General features: G+C 38.6%; 1 protein-coding gene across 1 annotated transcript in view; it reads right to left on the bottom strand.

Moving 5' to 3' along the window:
* STK32A (serine/threonine kinase 32A) overlaps positions 1-22,005 on the bottom strand; it is a 173,620-nt gene extending 151,615 nt beyond the window's left edge. Inside the window, exons 1-2 of the mRNA XM_043989728.1 lie at positions 21,451-22,005; positions 13,600-13,775 (exon numbers count right to left, since the gene is read on the bottom strand). Coding sequence (XP_043845663.1) covers positions 13,600-13,651 — 52 coding nt within the window. The 5' untranslated portion in view covers positions 13,652-13,775; positions 21,451-22,005. The remainder of the gene's footprint in view (positions 1-13,599; positions 13,776-21,450) is intronic.
* Between the last annotated feature and the right edge of the window lie 292 nt (positions 22,006-22,297).

The raw sequence follows: 22,297 nt of genomic DNA, 5'->3' as shown, positions 1-22,297 counted from the left end.
CAGTAACACTGTCCTGGATGTTCCATGAACAAGACACTCCATTTCTTTGCTCCAGGCATTTTCTTTAGCTGTTCCCCATACCCGGAATCTTTTCCCTCTTCATTTCTGCCTCACAGCTTCTCTGGCTTCCTTCAAGTCCCATCTAAAATCCTATCTTATACAAAAAGTCTTAACAGCTCTTTTTCTTAAGAGCCTTCCCTCTCTTAATCATTTCCCATTTAACAAATACATAATTTGTTTGTATATATTTTTGTTTGTCATCTCCCTCATTAGATTTTAAGCTCCTTGAAGGCAAGGACTGTTTTTTGCCTCTTTTTGTATCCCCAGCACTTGGCACAGGGCCTAGCACATAGTAGGCGCTTAAAATTCTTATTGACCTGACAGAGGCATTTGTTAACAATAATAAAAACAATAACTTGCATTTATTTTGTGCTTCTACTTTTTGAAAGGGCTTCATTATCTCATTTGATTCTCACAACAGCCCTGTGAAGTAGGTGCTATTATTATTCCCATTCTACAAAAGAGGAAACTAAGGCTGAAAGAAATAAGGTGACTTGTCCAAAGGGCTACATAGATTATAATGTATCTGAGGTAGCATTCAGACTTAAGTCTCTCTGGCTCCAAGTCCTCTAGCAAAAATGAGTTGGAAGGGGCAGCTAGGTGACACAGTGGATAAAGCACCGGCCCTGGATTCAGGAGGACCTGAGTTCAAAATTGGCCTCAGACACTTGACACTTACTAGCTGTGTGACCCTGGGCAAGTCACTTAACCCCCATTGCTCCACCAAAAAAAAAATGAGTTGGAAGAAATGTTGCTTACTAAAATGGACTGGTCAGCCAGGGCAATGTGACAAGGCTTTGAGTCTTGTGTTCTTGGCCTCACAGCTTATATCTCTTGACTCTGCCAAAGCTTTTGGGGGAAAAAATCCCCATCGAGTCAAAGGAAAAGTAATGCTTTCTGCTCCTTCTGCTACACTGGCATTTATTTGTGACAAACACTGTCACCAAACGCTAGAATGTACTGAATAATTTAATCTCTTAATTCATCATCTGCACTACTTTGCTAATTATTCCAATGCCAAATGATAAATGTAATGCAAGACTAGTCATTACTTTGGTTTGAGAAGGGAAGGTCCACACTTCATTTCCTGACTCATTGTAAGAAATATGTAATGCACATTTATTATAATTATAAAAGAGGCCTCCTAGTCCTTACAATTGGAATTACTTCCACTGAATCTCTTTCCTATCGGATTGTATACCGCGTCCAATATTCTTGGTCTCATATTTTAAAGGACTCAGTTGTCCCAATCACTGAAGAAGATGGGGGAAAATGGACATATCCACACAACCTGGCAGTTCTGTGTTGCCAAATGAAAGTGGAGCACTGAGTTTTTACCAAGCCTGAAGAACAGTGAAATAATTGAATTCTCTTGAAAAATGACACACTTTGAGGATCTCCATAATTCTCCATTTTTACCTCAATTTTTGAAACTTCAACCTCAGTAGTCAGTGTTGATTATGTCCCCTACCCATATTTTAACCATATTTTAGCTTTGTCACTTTTAAGTTCAACTCATTTCAATTCAATTCAATTCTTACAAAGTGCTTTCTGTGAGCAAGGAAGTATATAAGGTGCTGAAGAAATTAAGTTGAAAAATTAACCAGATCTCTCCCTTAAAGAGTTTATAATACAGTAGGAAGGAAGAATCATGTAAATAAACAATTATAAAACAAGGTTGAATATGATTAAAGGCTTAGGAAAAATCAAATGGAGTGACTTAATTGATTCAAAGAAGGAGAGGTCACTGGTAGTTGTGGTAGGAATTGGAGAAGGCTTCATGAAGGAGGTGGCACCTAAACTGGGCATTGCAAAGAAAGATTTCAACAGATTAAAGTTATAGGAGCAGAAGCAGTATATGTAGATACACTGAAGCAACAGAAAACAAGATGATATTCAGGCTACCAGGACTAGGCCGGTTTGTCTGTAGTGTAGAGTATGTGAAGGGGAATAGTATAAAGGAAGACTGGAAGGGTAAGTTTAAGCCAGCCATTGGAGGGGCCTTGAATGCCAGGCTAATCTGTTTCTATTTTATTCAACAAGTAGTGGAGAATGAACTGAGATTTTTTTGAGCAGGGAAGTGTATTATCAGACCTGAGCATTTAAGGAAATTGATTTGATTGGTATTGTGAAAGATGGAGAAAGGGAAGAGAATGGAAATGAGAAGACCAAATAGGAAGATCTGATAAGAATTATGGTCAGCTAAGTGGTACGGTGGATATAGTGGCAGGCCTGGTATCATTGACAGCAAGATCAGGGAGACTTTTCATGAAAGAAGAAGCATTTAAAGGGTAGGAATTTGCTAGTTGAATTGGGCAACTAGGTGGCATAGTAGATAGAATGCCAGGCCAGGGGTCAGGAAGACTCATGTACCTGAGTGCAAATCTGGTCTCAGACACTAGCTGTGTGACCCTGGGCAAGTCACTTAACCCTAATCCTATTTGCCTTGGTTTCCTCATATGTAAAATGAGCCATAGAAAGAAATGGCAAAATAACCTCAGTATCTTTGCCAAAAAATACCCCAAATGGGGTCATGAAGAGTCAGACACAAATGAAATGATTGAAAACTGCAACAGCAATGAGAATTTAGGAGAGAGATAAGGACCAGAAGTAGAATAGGAAAGGGGAGTTTGGAGGCAGTATTCACAGGACTTGGTAACTGATTTGATCTAGTAGTATAGGGACTGAGGAAGAGAAAACTAGTCAAAGATTACTGAGGTTTTAAGCCTGTAAAACTTGGAAGGTAGGAGAACTACCAGTAGAAACATCAGAGTCAGATGGAGAGGGTGGAAGATAGGAAGATAATTGGTTGACTTTTGCATATATTGCATCCAAGATGTTAGCAGGACATCCAGACACTTACTAGGCAATTAGAATCGGAAGTCTGGAGCTTAGGAAGAGGTCAGGGCCAGAGATATAGATTTTTGAAGTCATGCAGATAAAGGTGATAATTGAATCTATGGGAATGGATGAAATTGTTAAAAGAGAAAAGTGTAGAGAGAGAAGAAATCAGGACTGAGGACAGAGCCTTGTGTAATTTTCACACTCAGGGAACAAGAAGAACCAGCAAAGGAGATTGAAACACAGAGGTGGAGAGAGAATCAGAAGAGAGAACTGTGAAGGAGGCGAAGGGAGAGATAGTATCACGGAGGGGATGGTGAGCAGTGTCAAATATTGCATATCTTAATGACCTAGGAACACATGTTCCTGAGAATGGAGGCTTCATGATGCTATTCTCTTGCTCTAAATCCAAATCTGAAAACAACGATGATAATTTGCTCATTTGATCAAATGGCAGGATGCACCTATAGTATTTTGAAAACTTGAACTTGCTAGGTAAATGTCAGTGCCTCTCAGGATTGTTAAAATTTTTAGAAAACAAAACCAGTCACAGGGTACAGAGAAAAAAGCATTGAATCATGTGGCCTGGGTTCAAATCCTGCCTTTGATGCTTACTACCTATGTTTCCTTAGGCAAGTCACTTACCTTCTCTGAACCTCAGTTTCCTCATCTGTAAAATGAGCATATGTCCTATAAGGTCTCTTCTAGCTCTATAATCCTTATGACATTGTGATAAGATTGTTGGTTTCCATAAAAAATTGCTGGCTTTCATAAAAACTTCCTTGTCATATTTGGATTTAAATTTTTGCTTAAAAATTAGTCACTGGGCAGCTAGATGGCGCAGTGGATAGAGCAGCGGCCCTGGAGTCAGGAGTACCTGAGTTCAAATCCAGCCTCAGACACTTAACACTTACTAGCTGTGTGACCCTGGGCAAGTCACTTAACCCCAATTGCCTCACTAAAAAAAAAAAAAAAAATTTAGTCAGAAGGGGCAGCTAGGTGGCGTAGTGGATAGAGCACTGGCCCTGGATTCAGGAGGACCTGAGTTCAAATCCGGCCTCAGACACTTAAAACTTACTAGCTATGTGACCGTGGGCAAGTCACTTAACCCCAATTGCCCTGCAAAAAAACCAAAAACCAAAAATGAGTCAGAAACCTAGAAACTACATGACCAGAACTACAAAACACTTTTCACACAAAGTCAGATCTAAAAAATTGGAAAAATATTAATTGCTCATGGGTAGGCTGAGCCGATATAATAAAAATTACAATCCTACCTAAGTTAATTTATTTATTTAGTGCTATACCAATCAAACTACCAAAACTATTTTATAGATCTAGAAAAAATAATAACAAAAATCATCTGGTAAAACAAAAACTCAAGGATATCATGGGAATTAATGAAAAAAAGTACAAAAGAAGGTGGTCTAACAGTACCAGATCTCAAACTGTATTATAAAGTGGTAATTATCAAAGTAATCTGGTACTGGCTAAGAAGTAGAGAGGTGGATCAGTGGAATAGAATATATACAAATTATACTATAGTAAATGACTATGGTAATCTAGTATATGATAAACCCAAAGATCCAAGCTTTTAGAACAAAAACTGCTGGGAAAACTGGAAAGCAGTATGGCAAAAACTAAGTAAAGACCAACATCTCACACTATACTAAAATAAGGTCAAAATGGGCCCATGATTTACACATAAAGGATGATGCCATAAGCAAATTAAGAGAGTATGGAATTGTTTATCTGTCAGATTTATGGACAGAGGAAGAATTTAGGACAAAAGAAGATGTATAGAGTAAAACAAAATGTAAAATAGATAATAGATTATATAAAATTTAAAAAAGCTTTTGCACAAACAAAACTACTGTAACCAAGATTACAAGGGAAGCAAGAAAACTGGGAAAGAATTTTTGAAACAGGTATCTCTGATAAATGCTTCATTTCTCAATTATATAGAGAACTGAGCCAATTTTGTAAAAATACAAGTCATTCCCCAATTGAGAAATAGTCAAAGGATATGAACAAGCAGTTTTCAGACAACAAAATCAAGGCTGTCAATAATCATATGATAAAATGCTCTAGATCACTATTGATCAGAATAATCCAAATTAAAACACCTCTGAGGTATGACCTCACACCTATCAGAGTGGCAAATATAACAAAAAGGGAAAATATTTGAAGTTGGAGGGGATGTGGGAAAGCTGGGATGCTAATCCACTGTTGGTGGAGTTGTAAAAAGATTCAACCATTCTGGAGTGCAATTTAGAACTATGCCTAAAGGGCTATAGAACTGTGCATACCCTTTGACTCAACAATAAACAATAGGTTTATATCCCAAAGACATTCTCCAAAAAAGAAAAAGGACCTATTTGTTTTGTTTTGTTTTGTTTTGTTTTGTGGGGCAATGAGGGTTAAGTGATTTGCCAGGGTCACAGAGGTCCTTGTGAATCCAGGGCCAGTGCTCTATCCACTGAGCCACCTAGCTGCCCCCGAAAAAGACCTATTTGTACAAAAACATTTATAGCAGCACTTTTTGTGGTGCCTAAGAATTGGAAATCAAAGGAATGCCCATCAACTGGGAAATGGCTATACAAGTTGTGATATATGATGGTGATTGTCTATTATTATGCTGTAAGAAATGACAAGCAAGATGATTTCAGAAAGTCCTGGAAAGACTTGTATGAACTGATATAGAATGAAGTGAGCAGAACCAAGAGAATGTTATGCACAGAGACAGCAATTTTGTTTGATGAAGAACTGTGAATGACAACTATTCTCAACAATACAATGATCCAAGATAATCCCAAAGGACTATTGATGAAACATACTATCCATCTCCAAAGAAAGAACTGATATTAAGAGAACACAGACTGAAGCATGCTATTTTTTCACTTTCTTTCATTTTTTCCTCTTATTCAAGTTTTCTTGTACAAAATAACTAATATGGTAATATTTTATATAATCGTACATGTATAAGCCATATCTGATTGCTTATTGTCTCAGGGAGGGGGAGGGGAGGGAGGGAAGGAGGGATAAAAATTGGAACTCAAGGGGAAAACTAGGTGGCACAATGGGTAAAACACCAGCCCTGGATTCAGGAGGACCCGAGTTCAAATCTGGCCTCAGACACTTGACACTTACTAGCTGTGTGACCCTGGGCAAGTCACTTAACCCTCATTGCCCCACAAAAAAAATGGAACTCAAAACTATAAATAAAAATGTTCATTACTTTAAAATTGAGTCAGAAAAATAAAAATTGTCATTAAGAGTAACACAATTATGATTGCCATCTGTAATCATTTGTACTTTATTACTTTTAGGGAGCCAAAAGCAATTTCTCGCTGGTGTAATTATTCCTCCAAATAACAGGGGGCAGTGAGATCTAAGGGAAAGAGCGTGGGATTTTCAGTCAGAAGACCTGGGTTGGAGTCCTGATTTCCTAAAATCATCACAATAATAATAACTAACATTTATATAGCTCTTACTATACGCTGGTCACTTTGCTAAGCACTTTACAATTATTATCTCATTTATTCCTCACAACAACCCTAGGAGGTAGGTGATGTTATTATCCCCATTTTACAGATGAGGAAACTGAGGCAAACAGTTCAGTGACATCCACAGGGTCACACAGCTACTAAATATCTGGGGTCAGATTTGAACTCTGGTCTCTCTTGACTCTGGGCCCAGGACTCTTATCTATCTAGTTTCCTCATTGACAATAGTCAAGTCACTTAAAACTTGTCTCTTTCCTTTGTGAAATGGGAATAATAATACTTGTATTACCAATCTCACAGGGTTGTTGGGGAAAAAAAGTATTTTATTTTCTGTGTCATAAGTGAGAAACTATGATAGACTCTAGTTTTATGCCCCTATCTGGGACAATGCCAAAAAATAATCAATTATATATAAAATAGAAATATAATTACATACGTAATATAAAATAATTAAAGGCCTTTAATGATTAACTCCATGCTTTTCAGACTTTAACTGAAATGAAAATCTGATGAGTGAAAAGAGGTGGGAAAAGGGATGAGGCTATGACATGCATCTCCTAGATCAATTGTTTGTCCATTCTTTTTCAGCTGACTTAGGCACAAACTTTTGTATGATCCATCAAAGTTGCCATGTAATCAATACAATTCTGTTGTTAGGATGGTGGAACTCATGGGACAGACTATTTTTTTGTGGTGTAGACACAGCATGAGTTTAATTTAATTAGGTTTTTTAGAAACCTCAATACAACTAAAGCTAAATACTATGTGATGAGAATTGGATACTTGAAAATGAACCTATCCAAGGAAGGTATAAAGTGCTCTTGGCCTATAAATGTTTTGTTGTTCATTCATGTCTGACTCTTTGTGACCCCATTTGGGATTTTTTTGGCAAAGACACTGGAGTGGTTTACCATTTCCTTCTTTAGCTCATTTTACAGATGAGGAAACTGAGGCAAACAGTTTGACTTGTCCAGAGTCAAACAGCTAGTAAGTGTAAGAGTCTGGATTTGAACTTAGGTCTTCCTGACTCCAAGTCTAGATACTCTATCCACTGTGCCACTTGGCTGTCCCTTGGCTATAAAGGGAAAAGATAAAACATGAAATCACAGAATTTGGTGATTTTCAAAGCCTTTTTATCATCTATTATTCCATGTCAACTGAATCTATGTGAATAACTTTCCTGATGCCCTCTTTTCAGTAGATGAAACTACAGAATCCCCCGATCCACAGACTGGAAGGGATTTCAGAGCCCATCAAATCCACTCTAAAATATTCCTAACAAGTGACTTCCAAAGATGGAGCACTCCCTCTCCCTTCTTCCCAGTCATGGAGTTAGAGCCTGAGGGCTGAGAGACCCTTAGGTCCAAACCACTCATTTTGCAGGCTCAGAGAGACTAAGACACTTGTCCAGAGTCATGCAGCTAGGGAATATCTGAAACGAGATTTTCACTGGGATTGTCTGACTCTGTGACTCTCTACCACACCATACCATATGTGCGTGGATAGTCTACTTTTGGACATCAAATCGGATCCTTTGCAATTCCATTTATAGTTCCTAATTCTGCCCTCTTAGAGTAGGGCCTCTTAAAATTTTTCCACTTGTGACCCCCTTTTGCCTGAGAAATTTTTATACGGTATATAGGTATCTAAAATAGCTATACATAACTTTTTACTGTTGCCAAATTTTTCATGATCCCCACATTCGGTTATGTGACCCCACATGGGGGCACGACCCACAGTTCAAGAACTTTTCTAAAGCCAAGCAGGACAAAATGAATCCTTTGCACACATGAAAGCTCCTTCATTATTGGGAAATAGCTATCCTATCATCTGAGCCTCCTCCCCTCCCTAACCCTCTCTTTCCCTCCCCTCACTCTTCTTCCCTTCCCTACCTCCCCTTCCTTTCCCCTCCCCCCTTTCTTTTCTCCCCTCCCTTTAATGGACATCCTTTAGCTTGCCTTTGTCTTCCCTAAAATGCAGTACTAAGAACTGAACACCCTACCCCAGATAGGTTGTGAACACAGCAGGGTACAATAGAACTGGCTCGCATTCTGGATAGAACATCTCTCTTACAGTAGCTGATGTTAGCACTGACTTTTTTTGTTTTTGTTTTGGCAGCCATACTACACTGTGAATAGAATACTGGACTTGGAATCAGGAAGAGCTGGGTTTAAATCTTCCTTTTGACACATGAACTTTGTGACTATGGATACAAAAGAATATTGGTTTACAAAATAGACTCTCTTCTGCCACTTTTTTAAAAAAAATAAACAAGCAAGCGAAAAAAGAGAGAATTACCTCTATTTTATAAAAGTTTCAGGATGTACTTTGGACATCACTATGACATGAATTATTTTTCAGAACTATATATAAAATAAGAATTATGTCAAATAATCGTGAGTCTTTTAAGCCAATGAGTTCTGATTCCAACTAGCTAGCATTAATAGAGCCCCTTAAGGTTTGCAAAGCATATACAAATATCATCTCATTTTATCCTCACAATGACTGTGAGGCAAGTGTTATTATCTGCATTTATATGATTACATAATGATATGATATGGGATCTTACTTTTGTGCATACAGGGGACAGCCCTGCCCCCAAAGATATCAGTTTAGTAAAACAACTCAATATTTTGACATTTATCAGAGGCCTATGGACAAAGGTCATATTTGAGGAAGAAAACAAAACACATCATAGGACTGATTTGAAATGAAAGGCTTTTTACAAGTAATAACTGGTATTGAGGCACAGTGAAAAGAGTACTGGCTTTGGAATCCAAAGAGTTCCTGCCTGCCATTTAATACACGTGTGAGCTTGGGCAAGTCATTAACATTTTATGGGCCTCAGTTTTCTGATCTGTGAAATGCAGAAGTTGGACTATTAGATATTTTAATCTCCCTTCTGTATCTAAATCTATGATCCTATCAATTTCTTCTTCGTTGTTGGCCTTGTCTTCATTTTGTCCTTCTTCCTCTTCTTCTTCTTCTTCTTCTTCTTCTTCTTCTTCTTCTTCTTCTTCTTCTTCTTCTTTTTCTTCTTCTTTTTCTTCTTCTTCTTCTTCTTCTTTTTCTTCTTCTTCTTCTTCTTCTTTTTCTTCTTCTTCTTCTTCTTTTTCTTCTTCTTCTTCTTCTTCTTTTTCTTCTTCTTCTTCTTCTTTTTCTTCTTCTTCTTCTTCTTTTTCTTCTTCTTCTTCTTCTTCTTCTTCTTCTTCTTCTTTTTCTTCTTCTTCTTCTTCTTTTTCTTCTTCTTCTTTTTCTTTTTCTTCTTCTTCTTCTTCTTTCTTCTTCTTCTTCTTCAGTATTTTACCTGTTAATCTCATTTTATCTTCATTACAACACTGTGAGTTAGGTGCTATTATTATCCCCATTTTAGACATAAGGAAAATGAGTCAGATAGAGGTTAAGTGACTTGCCCCGGGTTACACAGCTGGTAAGTGCCTGAAGCATAATTTGAACCTATGTCTTCCTGATTCCAGGTCTAGTGCTCTATCCTAGTTTCCCTAGGTTGCTGTCATATTTTATTCTAATAGGGTTCTTTCTTGAAGATTTTAATGTTTCTTGCCCATGATATTGCCACTCATCCTAATATCCTGTGGGATTGATAACAAATTTACTATTTGCCCATTAATATCCTGTGGGATGGATAAGAAGCTCAGAGCCTAATCCCTTTTCACTTTTGTTCCCTAAAGATTAACTTCACCCGAAGAGCTGGCTCTGACTCCAGAGGGAACAGCCCAGGTAGAACAAATTGAAGCTTGGATGTACTTCCTTTCCATTCTCTCTCTCTCTCTCTCTCTCTCTCTCTCTCTCTCTCCCCCTCCCATATGTGTGTGTGTGTGTGTGTGTGTGTGTGTGATAAAGACACTCATAAGGTTTCACACAGGCTGCTTTTGTTAACTAACATACCCTAACCTCTATATTATGTACCGTTCCTGTGAAATTGCCTTCCAATCCTGTGGTACATTTTGAATGTTCCCTCATTTGAGGCAGGAGATCTTAACCCTTTTTGTATGATGCACCCCTTTGGCAGTCTGATGAAACCTATGGATCCTTTCTCTGATCTTTTTTAGACACATTAAATAAAATACATAGGATTACAAAGGAAACCAATTACATTGAATTAAAGATTTATTTTTTTCCTATCTAATGTTCCTGGATTTTCCTGAAATCTAAACCTGTGGACCCTAGGGTAAGAGCTCTGAATTTAAAGGTTGATTTGAGGTTAGATAATCCAGACAATCCCCATAGTTTATGAATAGGTTGTGTTCTCAAAACTGTTAAGAGGGCTGGCCTGTGATTCAGGCAGTGGTATGCTAGTAAATATTTAATAACCAGCTCTCCAAAATCCAAAAATGCACACATAAAAAACTCTTAAGTTTAATTGGCATTAACATTTCTCCATCACTTTGTTGTCTAGACAATCACCAAAGCAATAAATCAAGCCCTAATTTGTAATATTTGCCAATTTCTGAGGTGTAAATGGTCACATTAAAAACTCAGCAATCATCCCTGGACTCCAGAGACCTTGTGGCAGTCTATATTCTGACTCTATTTTTGCGACCTTTTGTGATCAATGGACTTCTCTGGGTGTTTCCTCTACTGTTAATGAGGCAATTGAATTACATGGATCACTAAGATTCCTTCTAGTTCTTTTTTAATGCTTTTTCTCTCTCTGTATGTATATGTATGTATATTTGTATCTATATAGATATATAACACATATAACATATGTATAAATAATTTTAATTTATTTTATTTTTAATTCCTGGAATAAAACAAGCATTTTTCATAATATAATATAATCAAAAAGATGATTTCACATGAAATTGCAAATCTATTATGTACAAATTGCAATTCCTTGTAAATATATATTAAAGTTATGTAAATTTCTTTTTTTTCCCTTTTTATCTTCACCCCCCCCAGGCTACCATTAGACACAAATGTGTGTGTGTGTGTGTGAAATCATTCTATACATGGTTCTGTTTTTCAGTTGTTTCTCTGGATGCAGATGGCATCTTCCTTCACGTATCCTTTGTAGTTAATTTGGGTATGTATAATAGTCAGAATGACTTATTTGCTCTAACAGACTAGGGATTGATGAGGATGGCTGAGGAATAGAATGCTTTGGTAAACACAATATCCTGGGAAATAAAGAACTGTTATTCACAGATGGCCAATTTCAAAGAATTGAAATATAGTAAAATTCACAACAGTCCTACTATAATAAGCTAGTATTAGAGAGCCTGGGTTCTCAAAGCTGTGCTGGAAGAGAGCAAGCTTTGGCAGCTCCTGCCAACAGGGAAAGACTTTGATTATGTAGCCTACAGATGAACTGCAGATCTGTCAAGGGAGAAGTAACCAGGATAAATATCAAGATACTTATCACAAAAAGGTTGGCTGTGGGGGCAGCTAGATGGTGCAGTGGATAGACCACCGGCCCTGGAGTCAGGAGTACCTGAGTTCAAATCCGGCCTCAGACACTTAACACTTACTAGCTGTGTGACCCTGGGCAAATCACTTAACTCCAATTGCCTCACTAAAAAAAATAAAAAACAAAACAAAACAAAACAAAAAAAAGCTTGGCTGCCAGGTGAAGAAATGTTTTGACCATATCAACTTAGAAAACCTTCTCTAAGGTATGGAGGGGTCATTATCTATATGGGGGGAATATGAAATCTGATGAAATCTCAGTTTTTGATGGAAGAAGTGAACTGTACTTAATCACCTGATTCATTTTGAGCAAGACTTGGTGATAGAGATAGAGCTCCTGAATCTTTCAGGGTCTCAGTGTTGATGATGGACTCCAGGCTGGCACTCTTTAGATTATATGATAGGATGACAGATTCCAGATGGCTGGAAGAAACTTTATACACCATTTATTTGGTTTTTATTTTCATTTATTAAAGACAGGATCTCCCCTAGGCTGGAAGTTCAAGGGCCAACCCCACTCTCAATCACATGGAAATTTGATCTGCCCTGCTTCGAACCTGGGACAGTTTGCTTTTCACTAGGCAACTTGGTGACTCTCCACTCCATAGTGCAGAGGCATAGAACAGCCTGGTTCATCGCAGCTCAGAACACCCGAACTCAAGAGATCCTCCAGCTTCAGCTTCTCTGGTAGCAGAGATCATAGGCTTAGCAGACACAGTCTTTTTCTACTTTCTCTCTTTACAGATAAACCACTAAGGCCTAGAAGGGTTGAGTAGCTTGCACCTGGTCATGCAAATTGTCGGTGAGTTTGGAGTCATTATTGAATGAGGGTCTTCTGACCCCAAATGAAGCATTCTTTCCACTGTTGTAAACACTATGGCCAATCATTATCATTGTGTTGTGGTCTGAAATCCACTCCATATTTCCCAGTTTCAGACAATCTTAACAGGGACCATAGGCTAAATCTCTGACCTGATTTCTAGAGTCTTCTAGTTGACAGCTGAATAATTATTGTATCCCTTTCACAAAGCAAAATATGGGTTTATAGGATTATAGATACAGAACTAGAAAGAAGCTCAGAAATCATTTTATTCAACCCTCTTATTTTACAGAAGAGGAAATTGAGGCAGAGGGAGGTTTAAGTGACTTGACCAACATCACACAGGAAGATGGGAGAGAGAGTTTGAAATCAAATCCCCTAACTCCAGAACCAATGCTCTTCACTGTAACGTGCTGCCTCTTTAAAAAATGAACCCTCTTCTAATTTATTAATGCAATAACAAATATGGCAAAACATGTTTAGCCAATGTACCTTCAGAAACCTTGTAATAAGCAGTCTTAACCATTGAAGAAAAAAAAACAAATGCTATACATACACATACACACATGTAAGTTTTACCATAATAGAATTTACATAATTTTGGAAAATTCACATCACTTTTGAAAAATGCAAAACCTGGTTTATGGTCCCTCTTTCTTTCTTTTTTTTTTTGCAGGGCAATGAGGATTAAGTGACTTGCCTACGGCCACACAACTAGTAAATGTCAAGTGTCTGAGGTCAGATTTGAACTCAGGTCTTCCTGAATCCAGGGCTGGTGCTTTATCCACTGAGCCACCTAGCTGCCCTATGGTCCCTTTTTCTTAAAGACTACTAAGTGACCCTGGCAATTCAAATGCAATAGTTTCCAAACCCAAAGCCTACATTTATAGTTTTCAGTCTAACTTTAAAAAGTATATTTGAAACCACTGCATGGAGCCTTACCATCTTCATTTTCATCAAACACTGGAGGCTTGCTGGAGTTGTTTGCTCCCATGGTGAAATCTCCCAAAAGGTGGAATCTGATGTTACATTATCTTGGTGTAAAAAGTACTAAAGGGTCTGGCACAAGCACCCCTTTTCCCCTTCAGATGATCTATGGAAGTTTCCGGATGGATGTCCTATAAAGAAAAAGAAAGAAATTGTCTTTTGGATTATTCTGGAGCTCTCCAAGCAGTGTTTTTAGGTTGTGACTCACAGAATGACCTAAGCTGCACTTTTATAAGGACATTTTATTTGATAGTAAATGATTTTCGGAAAGACTCTCTGAGACTACATAATAGGATGTAACAACATATCAACAAAGGGTAACAAACATATATATTAAAAGTCTGAGGAAAGAAAAATTACATTTTTCTTAAAGCCATAACTAACCTGGGATACTTTGGTCCAGGGTAGAAAGTTTAGAGAGTGCAAATGAACATTAAATTAGATCAGGTAGGTGGTGCTGTGGATAGAGCAGTGGAACCGGAACAGGACAACCTGAATTCAAATCCAGCCTCAGTCACTTACTAGCTGTGTAACTCTAGGCAAGTCATTTAACCTCTGCTGCCTCAGTTTCCTCATCTGTAAAATGAGGATAATAACAACATCTACCTGTCATTGTGGTGACAATAAAATGAGATAATATTTGTAAATCACTTAATAAACCTTAAAGTACTATAGATGGACGAGGAGGAGTTTGAGGAGTTCTTGCAAAAGTAGGTAAGAGAAACAGTTGCTTAGATATTGGCTGAGGAGTGAGGAAGAGGAAATTCAGGCTTCATGCTCCTTTCAACTATGAGATTCCACCCTTCACACTAAAATTGTAACTAATTCTCTATTCTCACATAGCTGAATGTGTTATTTTCACATCATGAATTACACAGTTCATTTGAGGGCCCATGTTATGTTACTGGATCTGGTTAGGACTGTTTGTCCTTGGGAGTGGTTTCTTCAGGTGTTTGAAACTACATAGATCTCTATTGTTAAAATTCAAAACCTGTCTAAATGAGAACCAATTTTCTATTTGAAATTTCCAAAAGGATAGTAAAATCTCGCCCAAAGTTTATTTGAAATATGAAATGATAAATACATTTATTTCTCTTTGATTTGTTAGAGCTTATGTTGTATAAATATCCAATTATTTTTTTCTTTTTTATCATAAAAGTACTTTATTATTTTCTAGTTACATGTAGAGATAGTTTTCAGCATGTGTTTTTATAAGATTTCTGGTTCCAAATTTTTGTCCCTTCCTCCCCCACCCAAGACAGCAAACAATCTGATATAGGTTATATATGTACAATCACATTAAACATATTTCTGCATTAGTCATGTTGTGAAAGAAGAATTAGAACAAAAGGGAAGAACCTCAAAAAACAAAAAAGTAGAAACAGTATGGTTCAATCTGCATCTAGATTCCACAGTTCTTTTTTCTGGATGTGGAGAGCATTTTCCATCATGAGTCCTTTGGAATTATCTTGGATCCCTGTACTACTGAGAAGAGTTAAGTCTATCACAGTTGATCAACACACAATGTTGTTGATACTGTGTACAATGTTCTTCTGGTTCTGCCCATTTCACTCAGCTTCAGTTCATGTAAGTGTTTCGAGGTTTTTCTGAAATCTGCCTGCTCATCATTTCTTTTTTTTCTTTTTTGTGAGGCAATTGGGGTTAAATGACTTGCCTAGGGTCACACAGCTAGTAAGTGTTAAGTGTCTAAACCCGGATTTGAACTCAGGTCCTCCTGACTCCGAGGCCAGTGTTCTATCTACTGTGCCACCTAGCTGCCCCTCATCATTTATTAGAGAATAATAATATTCCATTACATTCATATATCACAACTTGTTTAGCCATTCTCTAATTGATGGGCATCCCCTCAATTTCCAATTCTTTGCCACCACAAAAAGAACATCTATAAATATTTTTATACATGTAAGTCCTTTTCCCTTTTAAATGATTTCTTTGGGATAAAGACCTAATAGTGTTACTGCTGGGTCAAAGGGTACGCACCGTTTTATAGCTCTTTGGGCATAGTTCCAAATTGCTCTCTAGAGACTTCCGGGGTGGAGCCAAGATGGTGGAGAAAAGGCAGTGAGCTCCTGAATTCATGACAAGATCGCTCCAAAAAACATCCAAATAAGGTCATAGGAAAATGCCCAGAGCAGCAAAACTCACAGAAGAATGTACTGAAATCATCTTCTAACAAAGAACAGCTTGAAAGGTCAGAAGGAGGGAGCTGCTGTGCTGATACAGGAGTTGGGCCCAACACCACAGTCACCCTGACACAGATCCAGTCTCAGGAAGTCCTCACCAGAGAAGCAGACCCCCAGAGCCTCTGAATCAGCTGAAGCCCCAGTGTCGTCTGGAACTAAGCTCACAGTCTGGTGAGTGGGCTGAGCCCTGGGCAGGGGAGAGACTGCAGAGGTCTATGCTGGTGCTAAGGCAGAACTTAGATTTTATACCCCTACTGAGAACCAGGTGGTAGGCTCGAGTAGAAGTGGCCCAGGTTGGGGAGGGGCACAGGCTCGTTGGAGCTAACAACCACAACAAACAAAGCTGGTTGATTGGCAAGTTGGTCTGGGGTCATCTAGGACCAGGAAATAGGCTGGGGCGAGGGAAGAACCTGATTCTCCAAATTGCTCTCCAGAATGGTTGGATCAGTTCACAGCTCCACCAACAATGCATCAGTGTTTCATTTTCCCCCATAGCTTCTCCAACATTTATTCTTTTCCTTTTTGTAATATTAGGCAATCTGATAGGTGTCAGGTGGTACCTCAGAGTTGTTTTAATTTGCATTTCTTTAATCATTAGTGATTTAGAGCATTTTTTCATATGACAATAGATAGCTTTGATTTCTTCATCTGAAAACTGCCTGTTCATATCCTTTGACCACTTTTCAATTGGGGAATGATTTGCGTTCTTATCAATTTGATTGAGTTCCCTATATATTTTAGAAATGAGGCCTTTATCAGAAAAACACTGGCTGTAAAAATTGTTTCCCAGCTTTCTGCTTCCCTTCTAATTTGGGATGCACTGCTTCCGTTTAAAAAAGACCTTTTTAATTTAATGTAATCAAAATCATACATTTTGCATTTCATAATATTCTCTATCTCTTGTTTGGTCATAAATTCTCATCCTCTCCATAGATCTGAGAGATAACCTATTCCTTTATTTCCTCATTTCCCTATGGTATCACCCTTTATTTCTAAATCATGTGCCCATTTTGACCTTATTTTGGTATATGGTATAAGATGTTGGTCTATGCCTAGTTTCTGCCATATTATCTTCCACTTTTCTCAGCAGTTTTGTCAAATAGTGAATTTTTTTCAGAAGCTGGAATCTTTGGCTTCATCAATCAGTAGATTAATAAAGTCATTTACTACTGTCTCTCTTGTGCCTAACCTATTTCATTGATCTACCATTCCATTTCTTAGCCAATACCTAATAGTTTTGATTTTTGCTGTTTTATAGTATAGCTTCACATTTGGTATGGCTAGCCTATATTCCTATGCATTTTTCATCAGTTCCCTTGATATTTTTGACCTTTTCTTCTTCTAGATTAATTTGGTTATTGTTTTTTTCTAGCTCTATAAAATAATTTTTAGGTAGTCTGATTGGTATGGCACTGAATAAATAAATTTAGGCAGAACTGTCATTTTTGTTATAATAGAATGGCCTATCCATGAGCAATTGATAGTTTTCCACTTGTTTAGATCTGATTTTATTTGTGTGAAAAGTGTTTTGTAATTGTGTTAATAGAGTTCCTGGATTTTTCTTGGCAGGTAGACTCCAAACTATTTTATATTGTCTATAGTTCCTTTAAATGGAATTTCTTTTTCTACCTATTGCTGTTGAGCTTTGTTGGTCATGTATAGAAATGCTCATCAAATTATTAAAAAAATCTGTGTCAAAGATCACAGGTGGAAAGAATGGCATAATATGTTTGGCAGCTAAGAGTTCCAAGACCTGGGGTTGAGCCTGACATACACTATCGATGTAACCTGGTCAAATATTCATCATTCTGAGCCTCTGCTTCCTCATCTGAAAAATGGGGATAATAAGATTGGCACAATGAACCTTATAAGACTGCTGTGGGAAACCAATGAACTATAAAATTCTGTCAGAACTGCAGTTATTCCAATAAATCATAGCATACTGTTGAAATGAGCATCATTAGCTTCTTTCAAGGGTCCTCTTTGGTACCATCTCTTGGAGAAAACTGTGCTGATCCCCTTAGTATTCGAGGCTCTCCTGCCTCAATTTACATTTTATTTATTTGCCTGTTTAAATGTTTTCCCAAGCACTTTGAAGGCAGGGACAATTTTTCATTTTGTCTTTGGACCCCCCAGAAACAAGCCCCTAATAAATGTTTAATTTGTTAATTAAGAATAGACAGTGTAGTGGTGTAAGGAATTAGGAGATCCGCATTTGAGCTGTATGACTTAGGTCAAGTCAATTCCTCCCTCAGAGTCAATTTTCTAATCTATAAAAACTGGAGGTTAGATGATCCCTAAAGTTGCTGCCAATATTAATGCTTTATATATGCCATTTATCTTCCTTATTTTCTTATTGTTAAAAAATACTATGTTGGGGCAGCTAGGTGGCACAGTAGATGGAACATTGGCCCTGGAGTCAGAAGAACGTGAGTTCAAATCCAGCCTCAGACATTTACTAGCTGTGTGACCCTGGGCAAGTCATTTAATCCCATTACCTATAGAAAAAAATATTATGTTGATCAGGTAAGTTTTTATTCCACAGAATGGGAGTTTACCTTGTAGGGATAAAAACTTGAGAAAGAACTAAGGAAGAAAGAATCCCTGGAGCACCTGGGCCAGGGAAGAGTGATTTGAAATGAATTGGAAACTTTGAGAACCTCTTAAAAGTGAGGTTAGAAGACATCATTTTTGCACTAGGAAAATGAAAGTAACAAGTTCATTTGGCAATCAAAAATCATTCAGGAAATGCTACTTTTCAAACTAAATCTGCCATAAGTGCTGGCAAAATGCCTCTCAAAAGGAATCAGTAAATGGAGTCAGTAAAAAGAGAAGGAAATTGGGAAGAATCCATGTTATTGAATAGGAAATGGGGATGGAAAAGGTAGCTAATGGAATTGTGAGCTGAGCACAAAGCAAAAATTTGAGAAAAAATCTCATGAGGTTAAAAAAACCACCAAGCACTCAAAAAATTTCTAGTAGCCAAAAAGAACAAGGGGGATGGTGGTAAATTTATTTTTAAAATATAGACAATTCTGATACATATAAAGAGGATAAAAATAAAACAATGGGATATTGGTAGTGTTCTCTGATGGTATATCAATGTGAGTACAGATATGAAATACAAATAAGACAGGGAAGTAAAAAGTATTCACTATGCAAAGGATCAGATGCCAAAGGGAACCTTACCATCAGAAATCACTATTACTAGTCTTCCAAACTTTGTTCTTTTGATTTTACTTCTGCAAAAAGTAATTTTAAGTTGAAAAATGTTTTAGACCAGAGGTGTCAAACTGATGGCCTGAGTTGTGGCCAGCAAAACTCCTAGATGCAGCCAAAAGCAGATTAAAATGTTTTTGGGAAATGTTTAACCAAATTAATAAAGAATACAATATAACATACATGATGTTAATTCATGATTTCCTAAGTCAAAAGGTAGCCTGCAGAGATCCATTTCTATTTTAGGTTGGCACCACAGCAAGTTAGTCGACTTCTTTTGTCCTCTCCATCTTTTGAGACAGTTAAGTAGTATAATTTTAAAGTGGTGCACTTGTCAGAAAAAAACCCACGTTCAAATCTTCCCTTGGGCACTTAATAATTGTGTGACCAGGAACGTCACTTGACCTCTCAGCCTCAGTTTCTTATCTGTAAAATGGGGATAATAATAGCATCTATTTCATAGGATCATGAGGATCAAATGAGATAATATGGGTAATGGGTTTTGCAAATGTTAAGGGGCTATGTGAATGTTAGCTATTATTCTTACCCTCTTTTCGTCATCTATAGTGACACTCCTGAAATTATTATTTCCAGCCACAGAAGAGGCATCTCCCCTTGAATTTCCCTGTGAGGACATATAACTCTATACTATCATTAAGAGGTTGACTTTGTGTATTATGGCAGGAGAACATTAACTCTGGCAGCTTCTACCAAACTGGGAGGATTCAAAGGCAGATTGGACAGATGCCTATTGTATGTTGAACAGCCTAGTAAAGGTTAGGGTCTCATCACCATATCACCCATGGCAATATATTTCTCACCCACAGCACCTCAAACCTACCAAGTTATAGAGGAATTGTGACCTGTGTCAGCAGAGGGTGTATCCTGACCCAACACATTACCTATCGCCGAAGCTGCACCTGCCTTATAATTTGCAAAGCTAGACACACACACACACACACACACACACACACACACACACACACACACACAATGGAAATTACTATTTTTAACCACAATTTCTGAACTTTCCAGTACTCATTTCTACTTTCTTAAACAATTATTTGTTCACTCTGGTGCTAGCGTTTTGGGGTTTTGTTTTTGTTTTTTCATTTGATGGGAAGAGAAAGATGTGGAAAGGCAGTTATAGGGAGATTTTACTAAAAGTACTGGCTTAAAACCTCTTTCATTAACCAAAGATAGTTAAAAACTAAAAAAAATCAAAGATAGTAAAAAAAAAAAAACCCAACCCCACAGTTGTTTATAAACCATCATTCCCTTTTGTTGGGTTGTTAATACAGTTCCATATTACCAATTTGGGATTTCCTCCCTTCCCCCAGTTTAGTAACACAACCATATATCATTCCTCTCAGCACAGAATTCCCTGATAGCCATCCTCCCTGAAATGTACTTCTGTATAAGGTAGCTGTCAGCCACATAGCCTTCTTCTATCTACCTTTCCATCTTTTACTCTCTTTTCATCTACTTTCACCACGTACTCCAGAAGCTAAAATTGTCAATTGTATGCAATTATCATCTCATCCTACTACATGATAGGCCTTCTGCACCTAAAAATGCCAGCTGCCATATTGTCATCCACTCAAGGCTTCTAGCACAATGGAAGAGGGAAAGATCTTAGGTGTGTGTCACTAGGCTCAAACTTTCTTTTCAGCAATGCTTTCTCTTTTCAAATCTAATTTTAACTTCGGCCACTGATTTGGGGCACTCTGACCTCTTGGCATTTGAGTCTTTATATTCTAAACAAACAGATAGCTTGGTAGGTTGGCAACAAGTGTGCATTTCTAAGTTGTGAGTGTTGAGCAGGCAATGAATAAAAAAATAGGTCAAATAATCAGAATGTTATGTTTTCAGAAAAAAAATATATACTTCTGGTCTGAGACCTCCATGCAAATCAGTGCAGGGGACTCCAGAGAAAGTTCTCAAGTCTTTGTTCAAAAGGTTTTTAGTGCTACTGTATTTACTTAACAATCCTGCAGGGATGAGAAAACTATGGGGATGAAGCAATCTGCAGCTTCAGAACTATCCAAAGCCGGTTTTAATCTTTGTTGGGAAGTCCAGGTGATGGAAACAAAGAGGAGGGAAAACCCTTCACTTATTAGGTACCATCTGGACCGAAGGTGCAGTGAAGTGGATGCCAAGTCTTTAAGCAATTGCCCTTTTCCTTGGCCTCCTCTTGAGAAACTCCCTTCCACAATACAGGCAGGAGCTTCTGCTGAACTTCCCCACCCATTCCCGCCCCATCCCTATCCCCCTAAAGAACTCCTCTCAGCCCTTTAACAAGCAATGTGACTGCCCGACCCTTAGCACGAAGAACCAGTGAAGGGGATGTTTAGAAACACAGAGTCCCAGAATAGCCACCTACCTTGTTAGCAAGGAGCTGGGGAGACAGTGACTTGCGAGCGCGGAGCTAGTGGCTCTAGGGGAGGAGAGGCGGCTACCTGAAGCTCTGGCTGTAGACAAACAGCAGATGCGGGCTGCTTTGCTCTCGCTCTCCCTCTCTCTTGGGAGGGCTGGATCTAGTGGGGGAGGGACAGGGAGCAAGAGAGAGTGAATTAAGTTTCCTGGCTAGGGAGTCCCCAGGCTGGCGCTGCCAGGAGAGGAAAGACAAAAGAAGGGAGCGACCAGGAAGCGGTCAGCCCCCACTTGTCGCTAGTTCACTTGGCGAGAGGCACGAGTGGGGACTCCCTATCTTTACTTGTGAAGGGGGTGAAGTAAACCAGGGTGAAAGAAGCAGAAAGAAGTTTGAGGCTGGGGGCCACCGGGGTAGGTGGTAGGTGGGGATGCAGCAGGGCAGGAGAGTTCTGTGGAAAGTAAGCGAAGCGCTCGGGTGATGTCAGTAAGGAGGACCAGGCTTCCGGACGTGACAGGGCTGCGGTGGGACTGAAGTAGCCTCGGGGGATTGAATTGGCCACGGTCCTTTAACTGCAGGGCCGTGAAAGGCACATTGAGCAGTGAGCGAGCAGAATAAGGGTTTTCCCTGAGTAACGAAGGCAGGACAAAGCTGGGCAGTAGGCTAGCCCTTCCCCGCCCACCCTGGAGATTGGAGTGGAGGGTGAGAGAGGGCAGGCTTAGCTAGCAGCTAAAGCGGTCCTGGCAGCAAACATCAGGTTGGAAAGGGTCTCCGCTGGGGATACTTGGGCATCTGGGATCCTCTAGGGCCGTCTACGTCCATCTGGGGACATGGGGAAAAAGCGTCCCTCAGTGGGAAT

This window comes from Dromiciops gliroides, chromosome 2 (genome assembly GCF_019393635.1).
Source record: "Dromiciops gliroides isolate mDroGli1 chromosome 2, mDroGli1.pri, whole genome shotgun sequence".
Classification (NCBI taxonomy): Eukaryota; Metazoa; Chordata; class Mammalia; order Microbiotheria; family Microbiotheriidae; genus Dromiciops; species Dromiciops gliroides.
This window is presented reverse-complemented; position numbering and strand designations above follow the sequence as displayed.